Below are 19,083 nucleotides of genomic sequence, written 5' to 3' on the forward strand. Positions count from 1 at the left end.
CAGCCCTTTTTGTGAAAGCAGAGCCATGCTCAGAAAGTAACGGGTATTTCTAGGGGCCAGATATGAAGCACAGTGAGTGTGGCCTGTTCAAATATCGAAGGACAGTCTGCCAGGGCTGGAGGAGAGTGACAAGGGAAGTGTGGTACAGGTAGGTTTCAGACCACATGGGGACCTGACAGGCTGGGATAAGGAGCCTGGACTTCTAGTCATCCCTTGGTAACCATGGGGCACTGGTTCCAGGACTCCCCCCTGAAGTCAACATCCATGGATGCTGACGCCTCTTGTATAAAATGGCATAGGACTTGCATGGAACTTATGTGCACCCTCCCATGTACTTTATATATATCTTCAAATCATCTCTGGATTACTCACTGTATCTAATACAACATGAATTCTATGTAAGTAGTTGTCAATGATGGCAAATTCAAGTGTTGCTTTTTGAAACTGTTTTTTTCATGAATATTTTCAAACCACAGTTAGTTGAATCTGCTGGATAGGGAGCCCCTAGATACGGAGAACCCCCAAGCTCTTCCTTTCCACATCCTAAATTTCCACTACAAGCACTGAAGGGGTCCAAACATAGAAGAGCGCCATGTACCTGCTGGAAACCCTGAGGAATTCCTTCAGCTTATGTAGCACAGGAGAGAAAGTATAGGGACAACTAGTGGGAAAGGACGGCCTGCCTGGAGAGGAAGGAGGAAAGACCGCAGTGGAAGCCAGCTCGCACCCTTACTGGAGCTAGCTGATAGCAGTGAGGGACGCCGAGGAACTGGGGACACGTCACGTGGGGGGCGATCCTGGCCGCCAGGTGCAGGGTTCGCATAGCTGGGGCCCAGTTTGCAAGATCAAAATAACAAGGGGGGAGAGGGGCTGCCTCAGTCCCGGGATCCTGACAACGGCCACAGCGCCGTGACCCCAGCTATTGCGGCTCCCCTAGTAAGCCAGAAAAAGGAAACTCTGAGCCAAGATATTGCAGATTCCACCGCAGCCACACGGATAACTAGATCTCTAAGCTGACAAAATGTAACCACCAGAAACAGGAATCTTTCCTTTACTCTTCATTTGGACCTTTGGACAGGGAGCCACACATCTCTGACGGGAACCACCTTTAATCCGATAGAGAGCTCACTTTTTCAGGAATAAGCATGGAGAAAAAGAGTGGGGTGATGGTTTAAAGTGGAAGTCAAAGCGGAAGCCCATCTGAGAAATGGTAAAATCATGCATCTCAATGAATCCGAGTTATGGCGAAAAGAAGGGGGAAGGTTAAGTAAATCTCTATCCACCAGAAAAGACTAGCCAGTCATAAAAAGACAGCAATTTAAATCAAGAAAACTTTTTTGTTTTTTTGGTGATGAAAAACAATGCCATATTTTAAAACAAGGCTTGGGCCATCAACAACACCCTGAGAGTTGTTGAGGAGGAGAACATAAAGCTTCATATAGACATGAAAGTGTTCCAAGTCCACTTCTCGAAAAAACTTAGCCAATCATGTGTCCAGTTGATTTGAAAAGTCCGATAAGTAAATAACTCAAAAGTGGGAAAGACATGGTATTAAATAGTGGTAGTGAGCAATGAAATCCAGGAAGTTTATAGCTATATTTCATTGTTAATATAACCAACTGGAAGCAACTGTCTAAACATAGTAACTGGAGGACACATACACACACACACACACACACACACACACACACACACACACACAAACGCACACACACACTATCTGGAACAGCAGAGAGGTAATATATGCTAAATTTATCATTATTGAGGAACAGGATCTAATAGGTTATTTCAGTTTTGATAGTGTTATAGGAATACTGGTCCAATTACATATAAAGTTATGAACTTAGAGATGATTTATAAAAATTTAGAGAGAATTTTCATTAAAAGGCAATATAGCTTCCAAATCATTGAAGAGAAAATTAACAATAAAAAAATTAATCAATCCAGCTAATATGGAGTAACAGAGACCATATTTACCACCCTAAAATAAACCACAAAATGGATACAATATATGAAGCAATGATTTTTAAGAGAGGTGAAAACGATCATCCACTAGGACCCTGTCCTGCCACCACTATACCGAGGCTGCTAGGCCTCCTACTGCCATAACCAATAATGTCCACCAAGAGGTGACATTTCCTTCCTCTGCTCCTACTGCAGAGCCAGTCCTGAGCAGTCCTTTTGCAGGTTTTGGCAGGCAGCTCCCAGAAGTGCTCTCGTGGACCTTGGTCCCTTTTGGCCACCAGCAAAGGGATCAAGGATGAGCAGTGAGCCTCCTTACTCATCCAAGATCTAGGAACGTATCTAATTTCTGAGCAGGGCTTCACTCTTCTCTGCTGTCTGGTACTCTCTGCCCGGCTTCCCGTGTCCCCAGTTTGGGCAGCCTGCACGCTGGCCACAGCCCATCAGAATCTGTTCCCCCGCCAAGAGGCAACGCGTGATCTTGAGTAGGGCTCCAGGCCTCTGGAGCAGCGTGGCTTGGACTGCGTCCTGGCCCTGGGTGCGCGAGCTCCATGTCCTTGGTTGAGTCAGTTAACATCTCTAAGCTAAGTTTCTTCATCAGTAAAATGAAGACATATCAATATGGAAAAATAAAGTCAGAATCGGTGGGGAATAAATTTCTAGTGACTGAAGATATTTTTAATTTTGAATTATACAGCAAAAGACATCATACAAATTTTACTACTTCGTAATTCTAAAGGACAGCTTCTACTGTTAAAACTAATGCATGCACATACACACAAACACACGTGCAGACGCACTGACTCTGGCCCACATACATTCCCTACACACACACGTACATGGACTCATGTACCACACACACACATACCATACACACAACTATACACGTCCTCAGACGCACACACACACATAGCATACACACAACCACACACATCCCCAGGCGCGTGCGCGCACAGCCACACACACACTCACAGTCATGTACCACACAATTCCCCAGGTGCGTGCGTGCGCACACACACGTCATACACACCTTTGGCGTTATTCTAAATCAATTTACAATTGAGGGTCTCAGTGTCCATTGTTTTATCCGCTCAGAAGATCCTGACTTCGGACCGTGAAGCAGGAGCCCCTCCTCTCTGGAGATGGTCTTTGCCACTTACAGTCTCAGTAGAGCCAACATAAATGCTCTGGACCCTTGGAAGTGCAGGGCCAGAGCATACCTGGGAGCTCACAATCTATATATCTAAACATTTTAAGTGCAGTAGGTTCTAAAGTCCTGCCTTTACAAATATACATTCATTATAAGGGGGAAGGCCAGGTTCAAAATTAGAACAACCAGACTCAGGGGAGTCCTGCAAAGAAAGTGAGTGTGTGGGGAGAGCTGATTCCCAGACTCTGATCACTAGCCTGACCCTTTTCTTCCCAATGCTGGGTCCATCCCTTGCCATAAGTGGCCTTGGATGTGCACAGGGGGACACTCAGATTTCACGTCCGGGCTCTGCCTATAACCTCCATGCAAACAGCTGCCCTTTGGCCTCTCTGTGAGTCCTGGGAATCTGAACTCCGGGGAGAGCCGGTGCAGGCACTAGAAATGGGTCAGGGGCTGCTGAGGCAGGGCATTCGGCGTCCTGGGTTTCTAGAGCATGGGTTGGAGCCAATGACCATGTCCCCTTGGCCTTGCTGACTCCACCCGATGGAGGGCGTGGCCAGAGGAAGTGTCAGGGCCAGGGGAACCTTCTGCAGTGCAGGACCCAGGGCAGCGGGGGGCCCGGGTCTAAGGAGAGAAGCCCTAAGGAAAAGTCTGTGGAGGCTGTAAGGTACCTTCATTCCCATTAATTAAAAAAAAACAAAAGCTTACCACAGGCGTGCGGGGGAAGGGTTTTGTTATAACAAGGGAAGGCACTTGCCAAGGTCTGGCCATAGAGGGCTGCTGGGTTTGCCAGGTTGAAGAGGAACCGAGAGGCCGTTTGCCTCCCCTGGGTCTAGACACTGCTTGAATTCTTCCAGGTGACACTTAAATGCAGTGAGACATGGAACTCTCTAAAGTTGTTAAAATATTCATGGTGAGCCATTCAACTCTCTCCTCATTTTTGGCTACGAAAGCACGATAAACACAGGTGGGAATCTCATCAGCCTGTTGGTTGGTTCACTGTCCATCTGGCGCCCCCTCTTGTAGGAGCCTTTATCACATCACCCAGGGCTGACCCATCTCAGGATCACAGCTGATTTTCCACAGGTGGCACCACTTGCTGGTGACATGAAGGAACCATGTTAGCCACTTCCCAAACTCTGAGGCTTCTCCTGGGAGGAGCCTGCAGACACCCAGTCCAGCCTCTGCACAATGATGCTCCTCAGGGTCACTCCCGGCTTGCTGCCCTGGCCTCTAGCTCTGGCCAGAACCTCGCTGAATTGTCGATAAATGTCCCCCATGCACCACGTCTAAGCTTGGGGTCCAGAGGTGACCATGGTTCTTATTTTCTTCCCATCGATGGATTGTTTGATCTTCATGTAATCGTGTTGGCAGCAAGGCCAGTACCACCCTCTTGAGGCCTCCCCGAGCCGCCTCTTTCTATAACTGTCCTAGCGCCCCAGGGGATCGGGTCTGAAGCCTGGCACTCAGACACGAGGATGACAGCTGGAGAGACAGGAATCCACTCCTGCTGTGGCTTCTGCTGAGGCTCGATGTGGCCATACAAATGGATCCCACAGGCCCTGACTTCACTTGACTCGCTTCAGGGATGCTCCCACACTGCCCCGTTCCCCCCCAGAGACAGAGGGCTTTCTGCTTGTTCCCGAAGGCCCCACCCCCGAGGGGGCACTGGGTCCAGTGGAGCGTCCAGCCTGGTTCCCCGCCAGCCCTTAGGGCTTTGGTGGGGCCTGGAACATCAACTACCCTCCCCTTAGGGGCCCGTTTGTCCTTTCCAGCCAACAGACCTAGGTCATAAGCACTTTAACTCACCTGAGGGTGTTTTCCTCACTTCAGGGGCAGTGAGGACGGGGCTTCTTCACACTCCAAGTGCCCCCGGTCTGGATGCAGACAGTCTGGCTCTCCCCCAAGTCCTGCAGTTCCCGGCCACACCTGCTGCTGGTCACAGTCTGTGCTGTGTTCTCTTCCAGGACAAGGGGTGCACTCTGACCCCCGCCCCGCCCCCACCAGGGGTGGCAGAGGCGGCGGACAGGCAGGTGAGCTGGGGCCTGAGACCGTGCCCGCAGATCAGTGCCCCAGAGGCCGCTGGAGACTAGAGGGGCCACGGGGCAGAAGGCAGCATGGGATGGGAGGAGGAGGAAGGTTCAGGATAAGGAGATGAAAGGGGGAACGGATAGCACTGTGAGGACCTCGGCCATGAAAGGGAAGAGAAATCACAGTGACAGCTGGAGCGGTGTCGGCGTTAAAAGCTGTGGGCTGTTTTTTTTAATTTTATTAATTACCAATATATATTGACAGATTTCTTATTTTATTAAAGATTATGTTCCATGTCATATAACAGGATAGAGTATGTTATTATTTATTAAATAATACATAATAGAAGATATACTAGCATATTATCTTCTGTTTATTTATTAGCAGATAGTATATAATGCATATGTAGGTGTTTATATACATAATATATTATTCATGCATCTATATAATATATAACCCATAACAAATAATGTAAGATTATGATTAATATATAATATAACAAGATTACATAACAATAATGATGTAATATTACCCATTGTATGTCTTGGTTCATGACACATTCTCATCTTATTTGCCTGTCAGAATTATTTATGTATTAAAATTAATATTATAAGACACAGTTATGAACCTATCACCCAGCATCATAACAGGAATATTGACAGTGACATACTGTGTCCTCTTTACCTATCCTGCTCTTGGCCTCTTCTCACAGGAAGTAACCAGCATCCTGAATCCTGGCTTACCCTTGCCTTGTGTTACTTTCACACACACAACATTTAAGATCAGTTAAAACAAATGAACTGCAGGTACATGCAATGAAGTGGATGAATCACACACTCCATGTTAAATTGAAAAAGTAACCCCTAGAAGGTAGCCGATAGTGTGCTATGCTTTTAACTGTGTGTATATATGTCAACTAAACTCACTGAATTAAGAACAACTACAGCTACAGTCCAGGTGGGAAAGGGACAGATAAAAGGTGAGGTGAGCAGATTTGCTGCAGGTGAGCGAGTTCCTTTCCAGTGACATGTCATTCTCTCTGAAGCAGGAGGCATGACCATCTGCTGGGAGTCAGGGAAGAGACAGAGGGAAGGTTAGAGGTGTGCAGAGAGCAGAGAATGTTGACACCACTGAGTGATAAGTGGGGAAATGTGCTCACTATAGAAATCCTGGAGGATTGCCTGGCAGCAGCAACATGGTGGGCATTGATTTGTAGTCTTGGAAATCTGTGCTGGGAGAGCCTGCTGCCTGCAGGCTCAGAACAAGTAGAGCTGGGTGAACCGAGATGGAAGTCGGCCTGGTGAGGAACTGAAAAGGTCAAGGCTCAAGGGCGTTTTGTCTGTCATAAAGAGAGTGCTGACTGTGGATGCAGAGCTGGAAGGTGGGGAAGTGGAAGTAAGAGGAACGTGGACAGGCAGGAAAGCAGAGGAGTCAGCGCATGATGCCCCAGTGAGGGTGAAGGAGGGCCAGGGAGGCTGGTGGAGAAGAAGCTGGACGGCTAGAGGTGGGCACTTAAAGGAGAGAGGCTGGACCTGGGGTGGAGACACGCCCGGGTATGAGCCCGGGGGTAGGGTGAATGGGGGGTGGCTGGCTCAGGCTGATGGAGAAGAAGACCCTACAATGACCATACTGGGAGGTGGAAGGAGAATGAACTTTGACGTCTTGATGGTAGGAGGCGAGGCAATACAGAGCTGGTGGTCCAGGTGCTCCTGACTGAGGCAGATGAGCAGGGAGGCCAGGGTGGCAGGCACTGCTAGGAAAGGATCTGGGTTTTCCATGTGCTCCCACGAGGGGAGGAGCAATCATCTGAAGGTGGAAAGTGAGCACAAGGAGGCCAACCCAGGCTCCTGATCAAACGGGGTTGTGAAGGTGCAAAGCGTCAACTCCAGTGATGGTGGCCCAGGAAGCAGGGACCACGGGTGAAGTGAGGGGGCACTCAGAGAAGAGAGGGAGAAGAGTCTTCTGGGTGTAGGGGGAAGAGAGGCCCGAGGACAAAGGAGCACAGAGGCACAGTGATGAGGATGGACTGGCTCTATGGTGACACTGCAGGGATGGCTGGATCTTTGTCCTGAGGGCTTAGGTTGGGGGGAATACTGGCCTCATGAGGATCCCCCTGTCAGCAGCCTGGACAGAGGCTCTCGCTCCTGAGAGCTGTGTGGCCACCACTGTTCCCGGAGGGGCTCTGCCTCCATCTTCTCTTATCAGACTTTCCTGCCCAGCCCCCGACCGCCAGCGAGGGAGCCTGGGCCTCGCAGCTGTTTGCCGTGGAGGGACACAGGCTCCTCGGAGGAGCAGGCGGATCTTACTTTGCTCCGTAACCCAGGGCCTAGCAAAGCGCCAGCCCATGTGTGGGCCATGTAGGGGCTCGGATACTTACTTTACTAACTCAAAGCAGTAGAATTGCAGAGCTGGAGGAAGTGACCACTGAGCTCACAGAGTTCACTGCCCACACCCCCATTCTACAGATGAGGAATCAGAGACCAAGCAGTGAAGCAGCCTTGGCCAAGGTCACGCTGCTCGTAAATGCTGGCCTGTGTCGGGCATGCCAAGTGATGAGCTGCAGTGAAGGGGCTGAGAGGGGTCTCTGGGGCCAGAGAGCTCGGGTTCAAGTCCCAGCTCTGCCATTTATTAGCCGTGTGATTAATGAATGTCCTTACCTTTAAAGTGGAACTCATAGTGGTGCCAACTCATTGGGTTGTCATGAACACAGCGTTCCTGGAACAGCAGGACAGAGTACTGTAAGGGTTTGCTGTTGCTTTGGTTATGATTATTATCACCAAGTGAACCCTGAAATGAAGAACAAAGGCAGCAAGAATTTTTATTTTAAAGGAGTTTCAAATCCTCTGATGAATGCTTCATTTCATCTATTCAAGTTTTCATTTGACCCTTATTAACAACTACACAATGGATGACTTTTGAGGCAATCTTGCTTCATGTCTTTAATTCTCACTAACGACACAGGCTATTTAACAGGCAGCAGTTTCTTTTCCAGGAAGAGGGACAAAAAGTTAAAAATGACTCAGTGCCTCTCGGTCCCCAGTGAGTTGGTTGTGACCTGTCAACCCAGCTTTGGGGAAGTGCCCGCTCCCCCTGGGCCCACTGAGCTGCCCCGCAGCATCCAAGGGGTGCCGTACCCCCACACGAATCCAGTCTCTTGGTTCCTATCTTTCCTTCAGATCCCTCAAGGACTGCCCATGCCCCAGGGCCCCATCTGCCCCACCAGCCTTGGCTGCTGGACTCCAGGACACCATCCTGGGTCTCAACCATCCCCTGTTCCTATGACCGCCCCACTACTCTACATTTTGTCCTTCAAGTGTGGGCTTCTGTGGCTCGCCACACAGCAGGGGTCTCCCCGTCCTCCACCTTGGGTAACTGCATCGTCCTGCACGGTGCCTAGGGAACCCGTGTGGAGGCAGGAAGAATACAGAACAACAGGTGCTCAGAGGGGCTGCCTTTCCCACTGCAGGGGCCCTAGAGAGCTTTCTCCCAGCTGGTTATTCACAGGCGCTGAAGCTGTGGAATCTCGATCTCACCAATTTAAAGGGCATCATCACTAATTACAAAAGCAATCATTTCTTCAGTAGCAAAAGGAGAAAAGACTTTGTGTTCCCCACCTCCAACTGTTTTCCTCCACCTTCAGATGTTTCTCATCTCTGGGCAAGGGTAGAGTGCAACTCACAGAATATTATTTTTCAATGTCTTTTCCCACTCTGAAGATTGCTTTCCCAGAACCGATGAAGGCTAGAATGGTTTAGCTTCCCTGGACTGAGGATTCAGAGGCCTGGGGGGAAGGGGGGAGGGGGAGGTGAGATAACTCAGCAATATTGAACCTAACAGAGACATTAAAAGGTTCTATTCTAAACAGAAAGGAAGCAGGATGCTATAGAAACAGGAAAACCATAGTTGGAAATGCAAAAACGAGTTGCAAGAGAATAAACATAAAGATGTAAAAATGAAAAAGGACATCAAAATAAAAAAAGTTGGGAATGGGAGAGGGGAGCAAGAAAATGTAGATTTTTTTCTTTCTTTTTTTTTTCTTCGTTATTCTTAGGATGTGTTGGAGCCTACGTGATTATCAGTCTAAAGGAAATAGATATAGTAATGGGCTGATATATTTGAAGAATAAGGTAACCACAAATCAAAAGCATACAATAGAGTCGCAAAAAAACCAAAAAGAAACAAACTCAAAATGGCTTAAAGACTTAAATATTACACACGACACTATAAACTTCTCACAAGAAAACATAGGCAAAACATTATTTGACATACATCTCAGCAATGTTTTTGTAGGGCAATCTAAGCAACCCAAGCAACAGAAATAAAAGCCAAAATAAATAAATGAGACCTAATTAAACTTATAAACTTTTGCACAGCAATAGAAACCATAAGTAAAACTAAAAGACAACCTATGGAATGGGAGAAAATATTTGCAAAAGATGAGACTGACCATGGCTTAATTTCTAGACTATATAAATAGTTCATACAACTTAATAAGAAAAAAATAAACAACCAAATCCAAAAATGGGCAGAACAACTAAACAAGCAATTCTCCAATGAAGACACACAGATGGCCAATAGGCATATAAAAAATGCTTAATATCGTTCAATTATCAGAGAAATGCAACTCAAAACTACAATGTTATCATTTCACACCAGTCAGAATGGCCATCATTCAAAAGTCCACAAACCATAAATGCCGGAGAGGCTGTGGAGAAAAGGAAACCCTCCTACATTGTTGGTGGGAATGTAGTTTGGTGCAGCCACTGTGGAAAACAGTATGGAGATTCCTCAAAAGACAAAAAAAAAAAAAAAAAAAAAAAAAGGCTTATCACCTAATCCAGCAATCCCACTCCTGGGCATATATCCAGAGGGAACCTTCATTCCAAAAGATACCTGCACCCCAATTTTCACAGGAGCACTGTTTACAATGGCCAAGACATAGAAGCAACCTAAACATTCACTGACAAATGACTGGATAAAGATGTGGTATTTAGATATAACAGAATATTACTCAGTCATAACAAAGAAGGAAATAAGGCCATTTACAGCAACATGGATGGAACTGGAGATTATCTCACTAGGTGAAATAAGTTAGACAAAGACAAGTATCATATGATATCATTTATATGTGGAATTTTTAAAAACATGATACAAATGGACTTATCTATAAAACAAAAAACAGACTCACAGGCTTATAAAACAAACTTAGGTGTTTGGGATTAACAGATACAAATTACTATATGTAAAACAGACAAACGACAAGGATTCACTGTAGAACACAGGGAAGAATATTCAGTATCTTGCAACATATAATGGAAAAGAACCTGAAAAAGAATAGACTATGTATATGTACAACTGAATCACTATGCTGCATACCTGAAACTAACAAAACAGCTGTATAACTGAAACTAACAAAACATTGTAAATCAATCACATTTCAATTTAAAAAAAATTGATAAGCTCTAAATACCTTTATTCAAAGAAAATCTTGAACTCTTCCCTCTTACAAAATTTAAAATGGGTAGCTTGAGCAGGACCAAATTATACTGGATGGGCAGTTACATATCTTCTCCAGCACGTGGCCCATGTTACACACACATCGTGTTTTCCTACAGGTAAGAACAGCCCTGACTGCACAGCGAGCGACTCTTTCTGGGACAAGGGCCTCTGTGGCAGTGGCCTCCTTGTCACCGCTCCATCTCACCAGGAGGCCAGGGTTTTCAGAGGGGAGGGGACATAGAGCTCATACACTTCAAATTGACTTCCCGAAAAAACTGTGGAAAAACCAAATTCACCTGCAGTGAAGGAAACATGAGCAGGGCCCCTAAGCAGACCGACAAGTCCAAAGTAAGATGGCCCGATGTTCAGATCGGAACCAGAACAAAGACCACCTGGCCCCAGTTAAATGACCACCACCTCACCTGCAATGAACTGCTCGTACTCAATGTCAGGGATGTTTCTGTTGAGACTTGGGAGGTCAAAGGAGTCGGACCAGGGATCGGGGCTCTGCCAGCGGTAGAGGTGGCCCCAAGGGAATTGCACCAGTACCGGCTCCTCCATCTTCAGCAGGGTCTTCAGGAGGAAGGCAATGTGGATGCAGACGTTCCTACGGAGGTTGAAGCCCTCTGGAGGGTTGAAGTCACACAGAAGGTACCTGGCAGGGAGCAAAGGAGAGCGGGTCTTCAGGGCCAGGCCTCTGCACAGGAATCCAGGCTTAGATAGAACAGATACAACGGGAATCCCTGCACAGCCCATGGCCTAGACTCCAGACACATTCAGCAGCTTCTGGTTTGTAAAGTGGAGGCACTGCCCACCCATCTCCATGTGGCCAATTACTTCAAGTCCGGGAGCAGTTGCGGAAGACATCTTGGCATCCGTCTAACACCACTAAGCACCCGACTAGCATCTGAGCACCCGTTCTCCAGGGGCTCTCAAACTTCTTGTTCTACAGAACCCTATACACTCTTAACAATTACTGAGAACTCCAAAAGGCTGCTATTTATGTGAGTTTAATCTATCAATATTTCCTGTGTTAGAAGTTAAACAAGAAGTTAGAAAAAGTGTATGAATTCACTTAAAAATATTAACAATCTACTGTAAGTTACCATTAATACTCTTAAACAAAATATAATTCTATTTTTCAAAAGAAAAATCATTAGTGAGAAGAATAGCAGTGATTTCAATTTCTGCAAATCTCTTTTGGACTGGTGAGAGCTGAATTCTCCTATCTGCCTCTGCATTCCCTGTTTTGTGATATCGCAGGCCAGGTTTTCCCTGGAAAACCCCGCAGGAACTCGGGAGAGCAAGAGTGTGCAAAAGGCAGGTGACATCCCGGCGTTTCTATGAAAATGGTCTTGCACCTCAGGGGCCTTGGATACACTTTGATAACTGTTGCCCTATCCAAGGCGAGACTCTTCTACACAAGAGCCAGGCAAGGGTCCTGGATTCTGTAATGAGTTACCGCCACCACACCCCTCCCTTCTCTGTGTGTTTCTCACAAACTCCATTACTGCAGATGAGGATGTAATCCTCAACTGGGGCCTCTAATTCCAGAAGACTGCTAACTTCAAGAGGGAGGGTCCCATCTACCATCCCTACACCCCGCATAGTTTATTTTGAGTCAAGCCTTAGATAACTGCTTATCGGCACTGACCCTTGTGTCTTATTCCTGAGGTTGACTGAAGGAACCAACATCTGGATGGAACTGAAATTTCCCTGCAGAGAAACAAGACTGATAAGCCACCCCATTCCAACATCTGATTCTGGGGCTCTTCAAAACCCGGGTAAGGCCCCGCTTCATCTATGATGGGTCCTCCGCCTGCCCTTCCCGGGGGGTTCTGGGAGGCCGCGGCCACCAAGGGAGACCCAGACTCGCGGCCCCAGCCCCAGGGCCTGAGGGGGAGGAAAGCTTGAGGCTGTGCCCAAGCCCTGCCCCGCCCCGCCCCAACACGCTCCCCGGCACCACAGCCCTCCCCGGCCACCGCCCCAACCCCGATCCCACCCCGGTTCATGTCCGCCGGCCCCACCGACGGCACGGACGTACGTTTACCGTCTGTGGGACGCCGCCCCAGACAGGATGTCGGCCGCCGACTGACCAGGCCAGAACTAGTCGCCCGGCCGAGCAAGCCGCCATCCCCAGCAGCAAGCACCGCCATGGTCCCGGGCAGCTGCACACTTCCGGAGCCCGCTACCCGCCCCAGAAGTGCACGCCGGCCCGCGCAGAGCGTGGCGCCTGTAACCATGGCAACTCCGCGGGGCCCTCCCCTAGCGCTTGCGTCGTGCGTCCTCCCGAGTCTAGTTGTGCGAGGGCAGAACTTGCGGAGCCAATGGGAGCCAGGGCACAGCCAGGACGGGGGTGGGGGGAGGCTTATGGGACAGCTGGGCGGGGCCGGGGAGGGCAGGGCCGCGCGGAAGTCCTGACCTGCATGTGGCGCCGGCCGGAGGCTGGGGTGTTGCTGCCAACAGTGGGCGGGGCAGCGGGGCAGCGAGGCGGGGGCACCCTCACCTGTCCGTGTGTGGGGATCAGCCTGGGCTCCGTGGCCTCCGCTTGCACCGGACGTGGACCCAGGCTACCGGTGGGCAAGAAAGAGGACTGAGCCCAGGCACGCACGGCTGGCCAGGTAGGGCACCTGAAGTGCAGATCCGCCAGGCCCGCTGCCGGCCTTGAATACGCGCTGCTAGGCAGTTTCCAAGAAGACGGGATCTGTCATAAGAGGGGAGGTAGGGCTTGGGTGCCAGATGTCGGGTTGGGTGCAGTCTCACAGGAGAGCCACGGTGAGAGGGCGCAGAGCGGCCCCTGTGTTGGCGGGGCTAAGAGTTTGCGGTATAGGGTCGGGGTGATGTGTGCCTTTCTCTGTGGTCTCCTCACTCCAGAGCAAGGGGCTCTGCTTCCCCCCTCCCCTCACTGCACTCCCTGCCTTCCCCAGCACCACCTGGGGTGTGGTCATGTCGAGGCAGGGAAGGCCCAGGGAAGGGGCTCATTCAGGGGCAGGGGCCACTCTGCAGGGATGCTGGACCTGACAGCAATGCAGTGCTTCGGAACTCCCCTGGGCTGGGTTTCTAACCAGTGGGATGGAAGGGCCTTTCCTTCCTGGGGTGCATTTGGGGGAACTAGATACGTCATGAATGTCAGCCCTGAAAATGGAGGCTGCGCTACATCCATTCTTGGAAAGAAAAATCAGGCCCTTCCAGCCCAGGTGACTCAGAAAGTCAGTCAGCAATGTTCGGGGTCCCCAGTTTAGGCTTTCAATTAGAGCTGAGCGGCTCAGGAGGCCAGATCCCTGTCCGTGGCTCCAGGATTAGGCTTTCTGCTGGGGGACAGGATCCTCACAAACACCTGTGTCTTTGTGGGTCACCCCCCTCTGACAAGCAGGGAGGCAGGGTGCAGTTGTGGGAAATCGTGTTTCCATGAGGAGAGGGTCACCAAGAGGTGGGGGCACAGGAGACAGTGATAAAGAGTCCCGCAGCCTTTCTGGAATCAAAAAACTGGCAAATGTGAAAAAGTGCATAATTTGTTTTATTGAACAGGCTGCTTATGTACGTTTGGATGGCCAGGTTCAAGGACTCTGCATCCCTCCAGGACAATAGCCTCAAGAGAAGAACAGACAGAGCAGGAAGAGATGTGGGGTTTCTCCCAGGAATGAGGCAGAACAGGGATTTCTGCAGATTTGCAAGGAGACCCCGACCGCTGAGCACGGGGTTACAACCCCACGTGACCCTTGTCGTGTTTGGCTTGGGCTCTGGGTCTGGCCTGATCATGTATTCTTCCAGCTGAGTTCCAGAAATTCAGAGGGTAGACTTAGAGAGGCTGCGTTTGGAACCCGGTGTGGAGACGGAGGGTCCTTTATCCTGAGTCCCCTCAGCCTAATCACTGTAGCTGAGTTCAAACACCACCCAGGCCCCCAGGGTGGCCGTGGAGGGAGAGCAAGCCTGGCAGGTGACCCAGGGGTCCCACTGCTGTGCCCCTCCCTTATCTTTGTTCCCTTTCACCCCGGAAGGTGTGATTGTCTCATGTCATGGTGACAAGCCATCTCTCTTCTCTGTCAGGTGGGATCCCCACCCCCACTCAGCCTTCTTTCTGCATGGATGCTGAAGGACCAGGCTCACTAGAAGTTCTGAGTTTGAGCAGTAAGGTGGAAACAAAGAAACCAATGGAAACAAAGAAACAAGTCATTGTGGCAAAGCTCCCCACCACAGAGAAGCTGCCCTGAGTGGAAGGGAGGGTGTGGGCATGCCCATTTGTTTCTTGTCTCCCAGTGCTCTTCGCTTTCTTATTGCAGACCTGCATGGTTACAACAAAATGATCTGCAAAACTGAAAATATTTAGTCTCTGGCTTTTACAGAAAAGGCTGACCAGCCTCTGGTTCCCGTACCGGTCAACTGATTGGAGTACCTTTCCAGTTTGGAAACATCTGGGCAGGCCCAGGTTTGCAAAATTCTTTAAGAGTAGTTATGGAGTTTTGCTTCTAAACATTTTTATGGCTGTATACTTCTGAGCTGAGGTTGTGCTGTGTAATTCTGAGCCGGGATTTTCTCAAACTGTTTCTTATTTCTTATACCGGACACCCCTAAATTCCAAGGGGAATGGGATGTTAAGGAAGCCATGGAGTTTAGGAAAAAGATACAGATTTCATTTCCATTTAAGCATCGATGTATCTCCATCCTAGGCAGTATCGGTTCTGTGGTATTGATAGGGGAACTAAATAGCAACCAAATTTATAGAAAATAGTGGGTCATTGGGTACACAAGTTCTTCTTTTCAACATTTTTGTAGTGTTTGCAGTTTAAGATGACCGTTCCTGAGAAACAGGCAGCCTCTTAGAATGAAATAGCATTTTCCCTGAACCATACTCAATTTTTATTTCGTGGACAGCAGGAAGGGCAATCACACATCCAACACTTGCGGACCTCAAAGATAAAACGTAACTTTCTGAGAGCACACTCCCCCCGTCTCCCTCTGCTCTTTTCACTGTCCCATTGTCCCTGAAGTCTCTTTCATATCTTCTGTTCATGACTCCAGTAACTATTCCTTCTCGTCCCTCAGCTGGTAAGTTTACTTTTCTACTTTGACCAAGCAAACTGTAGCCAAGAGAAAAGAACTTTCACCAGCAACTCCCAGCACATCCGCTCGCCTTCTGATGTCTGTGACCTCACTCTCGCTGCCCCACCTCTTATTACAGGTGACATCGAAAGCCAGGTCATCCAAAAGTCACCAGGGGGCCCATCCATACAATCTTCTCCGGGCTGTCACTCCCACATCCATCCTCTCTGTCACTACCTCATCTATTTTGTTCTACTGCTAGTTGGCTCCTATCAGTATATAAAAGTCCATCCTCTTAAAAGAAACAAACAGCACTCCTTGACTCTAATTGGCCCCCACCAATTGCCACCCCATGTCTTTGCAGCAAATCTTTAATGAGTCGTTTAAACTCACTGTCTGCATATTCTCTTGAGCCATTCCCTTTTGCACCCACTCTGGCTTTTCCCCTGATCCCTCGCTCTATGGAAACTGCGCTGTCAAGGCCATCAGTGACCCCACGTTGCTAAATATAGTGGTCAGTTTTTAGTCTTCATCATGCATGGCCCTTTGGCAGCATTTGACCCGGCTCTTCCATTTCTCCTCCCCCGTGTTCCTGCTTCACTTGGCCTCCAGCCCATCGCTCTGCTTTCGATCCACTGGCTGGTCTTTTGCCAACGTCTCCTCTTTTTCCCAAATATTTACTGCGAATGTGCCTCGGAGTTGGGTCCTGGGTCTCTCCTCTATCTCACTGCTATACTTTTGGTAGAAGCAACCAGAATTGGAAATTGACATGCCATCAATTTCTCGATTTGTCCAAAACTCCCTGATTGGCCTTTTCCATTTGGAACTCTCTCCCTGATACTCATATTCTTTTTCTTTCATTCATCTTGCTTTCACATTCTTACGTATGTTCTACTGTGTAAATTACTTTTCCAAATTTTGAATCAGTCCATACATATCATGTGAAATGCTCAGATCTCTATTATTTCCACTAAGATGCTTATTCTACCTTAGAACCTTTCTGCATTTCTGTATTTATGTCAATAAAGTGAATAGTATTTCTACAAGCCTCATAGTTAAACAGTGTGTTTGTTTGGGGCTATTATGTAACATGAAATAATGATACATCAACATAGTCCTTTTTCATTTAATTTTATGTAACACCAAGATGAGGATTTTGCACTGAAGACTCTTTCGTTGAAATTTTACCTACGTTACGGACAGTCAGTTTTTGTGAAAGCCCTCATTTCTCCCCTTTTCTGATATATTTTCCATTTGGCTATTATAACATATACCTTGGCATGAAATAAAATTCCAAATCCATTCACATAATAAAATTAATACATTTAAATTATATTTTTTAATGTTAAAAAGAAAGAAAAAAAAAAAACCAGACTCCTCTTCCTATTAGGCATTTCTGTGGCAATATCTAATAGACTCCTTAATCATGATATTGAAGAACTGAGCTGATTCCAGCCCCTTTACACCTGCTCAGCCCCATTTTGTCCCATCTCCTGTGGATGGAGAGGACATCCATGCCATTTTCCAGGTCCAGATATTGGAACCATGTTCTTTCTCTCTCTTTCTCTTACACACACACAGACAGCAAATCCAGCTTGTTAGAAAATTCTGGCTACTCTGAATTCATTAACCACGTACTCCCTGTTCCCCGCCCTCCTAGGAGTCTCCTTCAGCCCCTTGTTGGACACAAAATAGCCTACTACTTCCATCTTTGCTTTTCTACAATCTCATCCACACAGAGTCAGAGGGAGCCTATAAAAGCATACATTTGAGGGGGTGGGTGTAGCTCAGTGATACAGTGCATGCTCAGCATGCATGAGATCCTGGGTTCAAACCTCAGCACCTTCACTAAAATAAATAAATTAACCTCCTCCCAAGAAAACCCAAAACAAAAGCATAAATTGGACATCACCCATCCCATCAAAACTCACTAAAATGGTCACCATTCCATTAGGAGCCAAAGTCGTCCCAAAGTCTTCGAGGACCCGGCTTGCTCTGCCTCTCCGCCCACACTCTCCCCATCACTCTGGGGGCCTCTGGCTCCGGCTCTTCCTTCTTCCTCCGGATCTATTCTGCTTCAAGTTCATTACTCCTTGAGATCTGCCAGGATTGCCTTATTCCCTCCTGCCTGCCTCCCACCCCACCACCATCACCTGACTTTGCTCATATCACTCTTATTTTTCCCCAAGCTCTTGCTACCCCCATCATGTTGCCTGTTTTCTCTGCTAAATCTCTGAGCCCCCAGTGATGGGGAGTCGTGTCTATTTTGTTGACTAATAAAGCCCAAGAGCCTTGGGAATGGGTAAAGTTACTAGATTCCCATAAGTAGTAGGAGCTTATACAGATTTGCTGAATGAATGCAGAGGTCCTGGTCCAATTCGATGGAGCAATTCTGTGTCCTGCTCAAAGATTAACTCTCCTTTCCTCCTGAGAGAGGGTGACCACTACCTTGGTGATCAAAGGCAAGATCTATTTTCTTTATGCTGTTAACCTTAGGCGGGGAGACTGGGGGATCTTCATTTATATTTTAAAATTTGATTCACTCTGCAGTTTGTCTCCTGTCTATGTATCCTTTTGAGAAACCGTTTATGAGTGATCATTCTTCCATCAGATTGAACAGGATCCAGGGGGAAGTACAAAGCCTGTCCCATTGGCCATCCTGTGTGTCATGTCCTGTGACCCAGTGGATGCTCAGCACGTAAGTGAACCAACAGGAGTGAGTGAAGAGATGGGAACATCTCATTATTGTGGTGGCTGCACTCTGTCCAATGCCTTGAGATTTGGGGAAGGGTTTACAACTGCGGAGGCGAGATGTCAGGTCCTCTGTGCTCTTCCTGATTGCCCTGGCCTTACCCATTCCCCCAGCCCCTCTGGGCAGCCAAGCCCAGGAGCGGGGCCACCGGCGATTGTGCTGATCAATAATCCACCTCACCCAAAGTCCGGGGGTAAGAGCGGCCAGCACAACTGGTTGTAGACACTGAAGTCAGGTCCTTGGAGGAATTCCCCACTGAACAATGTTTTGGACCTTTTATTTTTCTCTATAGCCTCCAGCTGAAGAAACAGATTGCCTTAGGTACATGAAAGGTGAGGACACCTACTATCCCCATGGAGCCAAGGTGGTGCTGGGAGTCTGCTGTTTGTACAGCCGTTGGGCTCGTGTTGCTTTGGGCATCCCTGTGCCTGAATTCCTGCAGTACACTCGGTGGTAAGAACGGGGGTGCCTGGCAGGGAGGTAAGCGGGTCGGGGGACTACACAGCTGGGGAGACGTTAACGTGGGGTGAGCTGGAGCCGGCTGATGCATGGAATCTCGGTGCAGGGAACTCTCCAAACTCAGAGAGGTTCCCACTCCCGCAGGGTCCCTTTGATCAGGGTGCTAGGCTGTCAGCACTGCAGGGTCCCT

General features: G+C 48.3%; 1 protein-coding gene and 1 long non-coding RNA gene across 19 annotated transcripts; one reads left to right on the top strand and one right to left on the bottom strand.

Annotated features, from left to right (window-relative positions):
• Positions 1-5,398: 5,398 nt before the first annotated feature.
• On the bottom strand, positions 5,399-12,901 carry LOC141577673 (GDP-fucose protein O-fucosyltransferase 2-like). Of its 14 annotated transcripts, none has more exons than XM_074363322.1 (6): positions 12,687-12,901; positions 12,297-12,358; positions 11,065-11,297; positions 8,823-8,924; positions 7,801-7,930; positions 5,399-6,204 (listed from the first exon to the last, which is right to left on the bottom strand). In XM_074363322.1, the coding sequence occupies exons 1-4, from the start codon at positions 12,774-12,776 to the stop codon at positions 8,917-8,919; spliced, it is 393 nt and encodes a 130-aa protein (XP_074219423.1). In that variant the 5' UTR covers positions 12,777-12,901; the 3' UTR covers positions 5,399-6,204; positions 7,801-7,930; positions 8,823-8,916. The 14 variants fall into 14 exon arrangements, 12 of the variants coding, with proteins under 12 accessions (XP_074219423.1, XP_074219421.1, XP_074219413.1 ...); XM_074363320.1 differs by having other exon boundaries at positions 8,758-8,924; XM_074363312.1 differs by lacking the exon at positions 8,823-8,924 and having other exon boundaries at positions 7,801-7,858.
• Positions 12,902-13,030: 129 nt separating this feature from the next.
• LOC141577674 (uncharacterized) lies at positions 13,031-18,952 on the top strand. Of its 5 annotated transcripts, none has more exons than XR_012506909.1 (5): positions 13,031-13,263; positions 14,690-14,865; positions 14,986-15,068; positions 18,294-18,380; positions 18,727-18,952. It is a non-coding gene; the product is annotated as an uncharacterized LOC141577674 (long non-coding RNA). The 5 variants fall into 5 exon arrangements; XR_012506911.1 differs by having other exon boundaries at positions 13,034-13,263; positions 14,690-14,775; positions 18,727-18,949; XR_012506912.1 differs by having other exon boundaries at positions 13,034-13,263; positions 14,690-14,770; positions 18,727-18,949.
• The last annotated feature ends 131 nt before the right edge of the window (positions 18,953-19,083 follow it).

The sequence above is a fragment of the Camelus bactrianus genome, chromosome 5 (assembly GCF_048773025.1).
Source record: "Camelus bactrianus isolate YW-2024 breed Bactrian camel chromosome 5, ASM4877302v1, whole genome shotgun sequence".
In the NCBI taxonomy this organism is placed as follows: Eukaryota; Metazoa; Chordata; class Mammalia; order Artiodactyla; family Camelidae; genus Camelus; species Camelus bactrianus.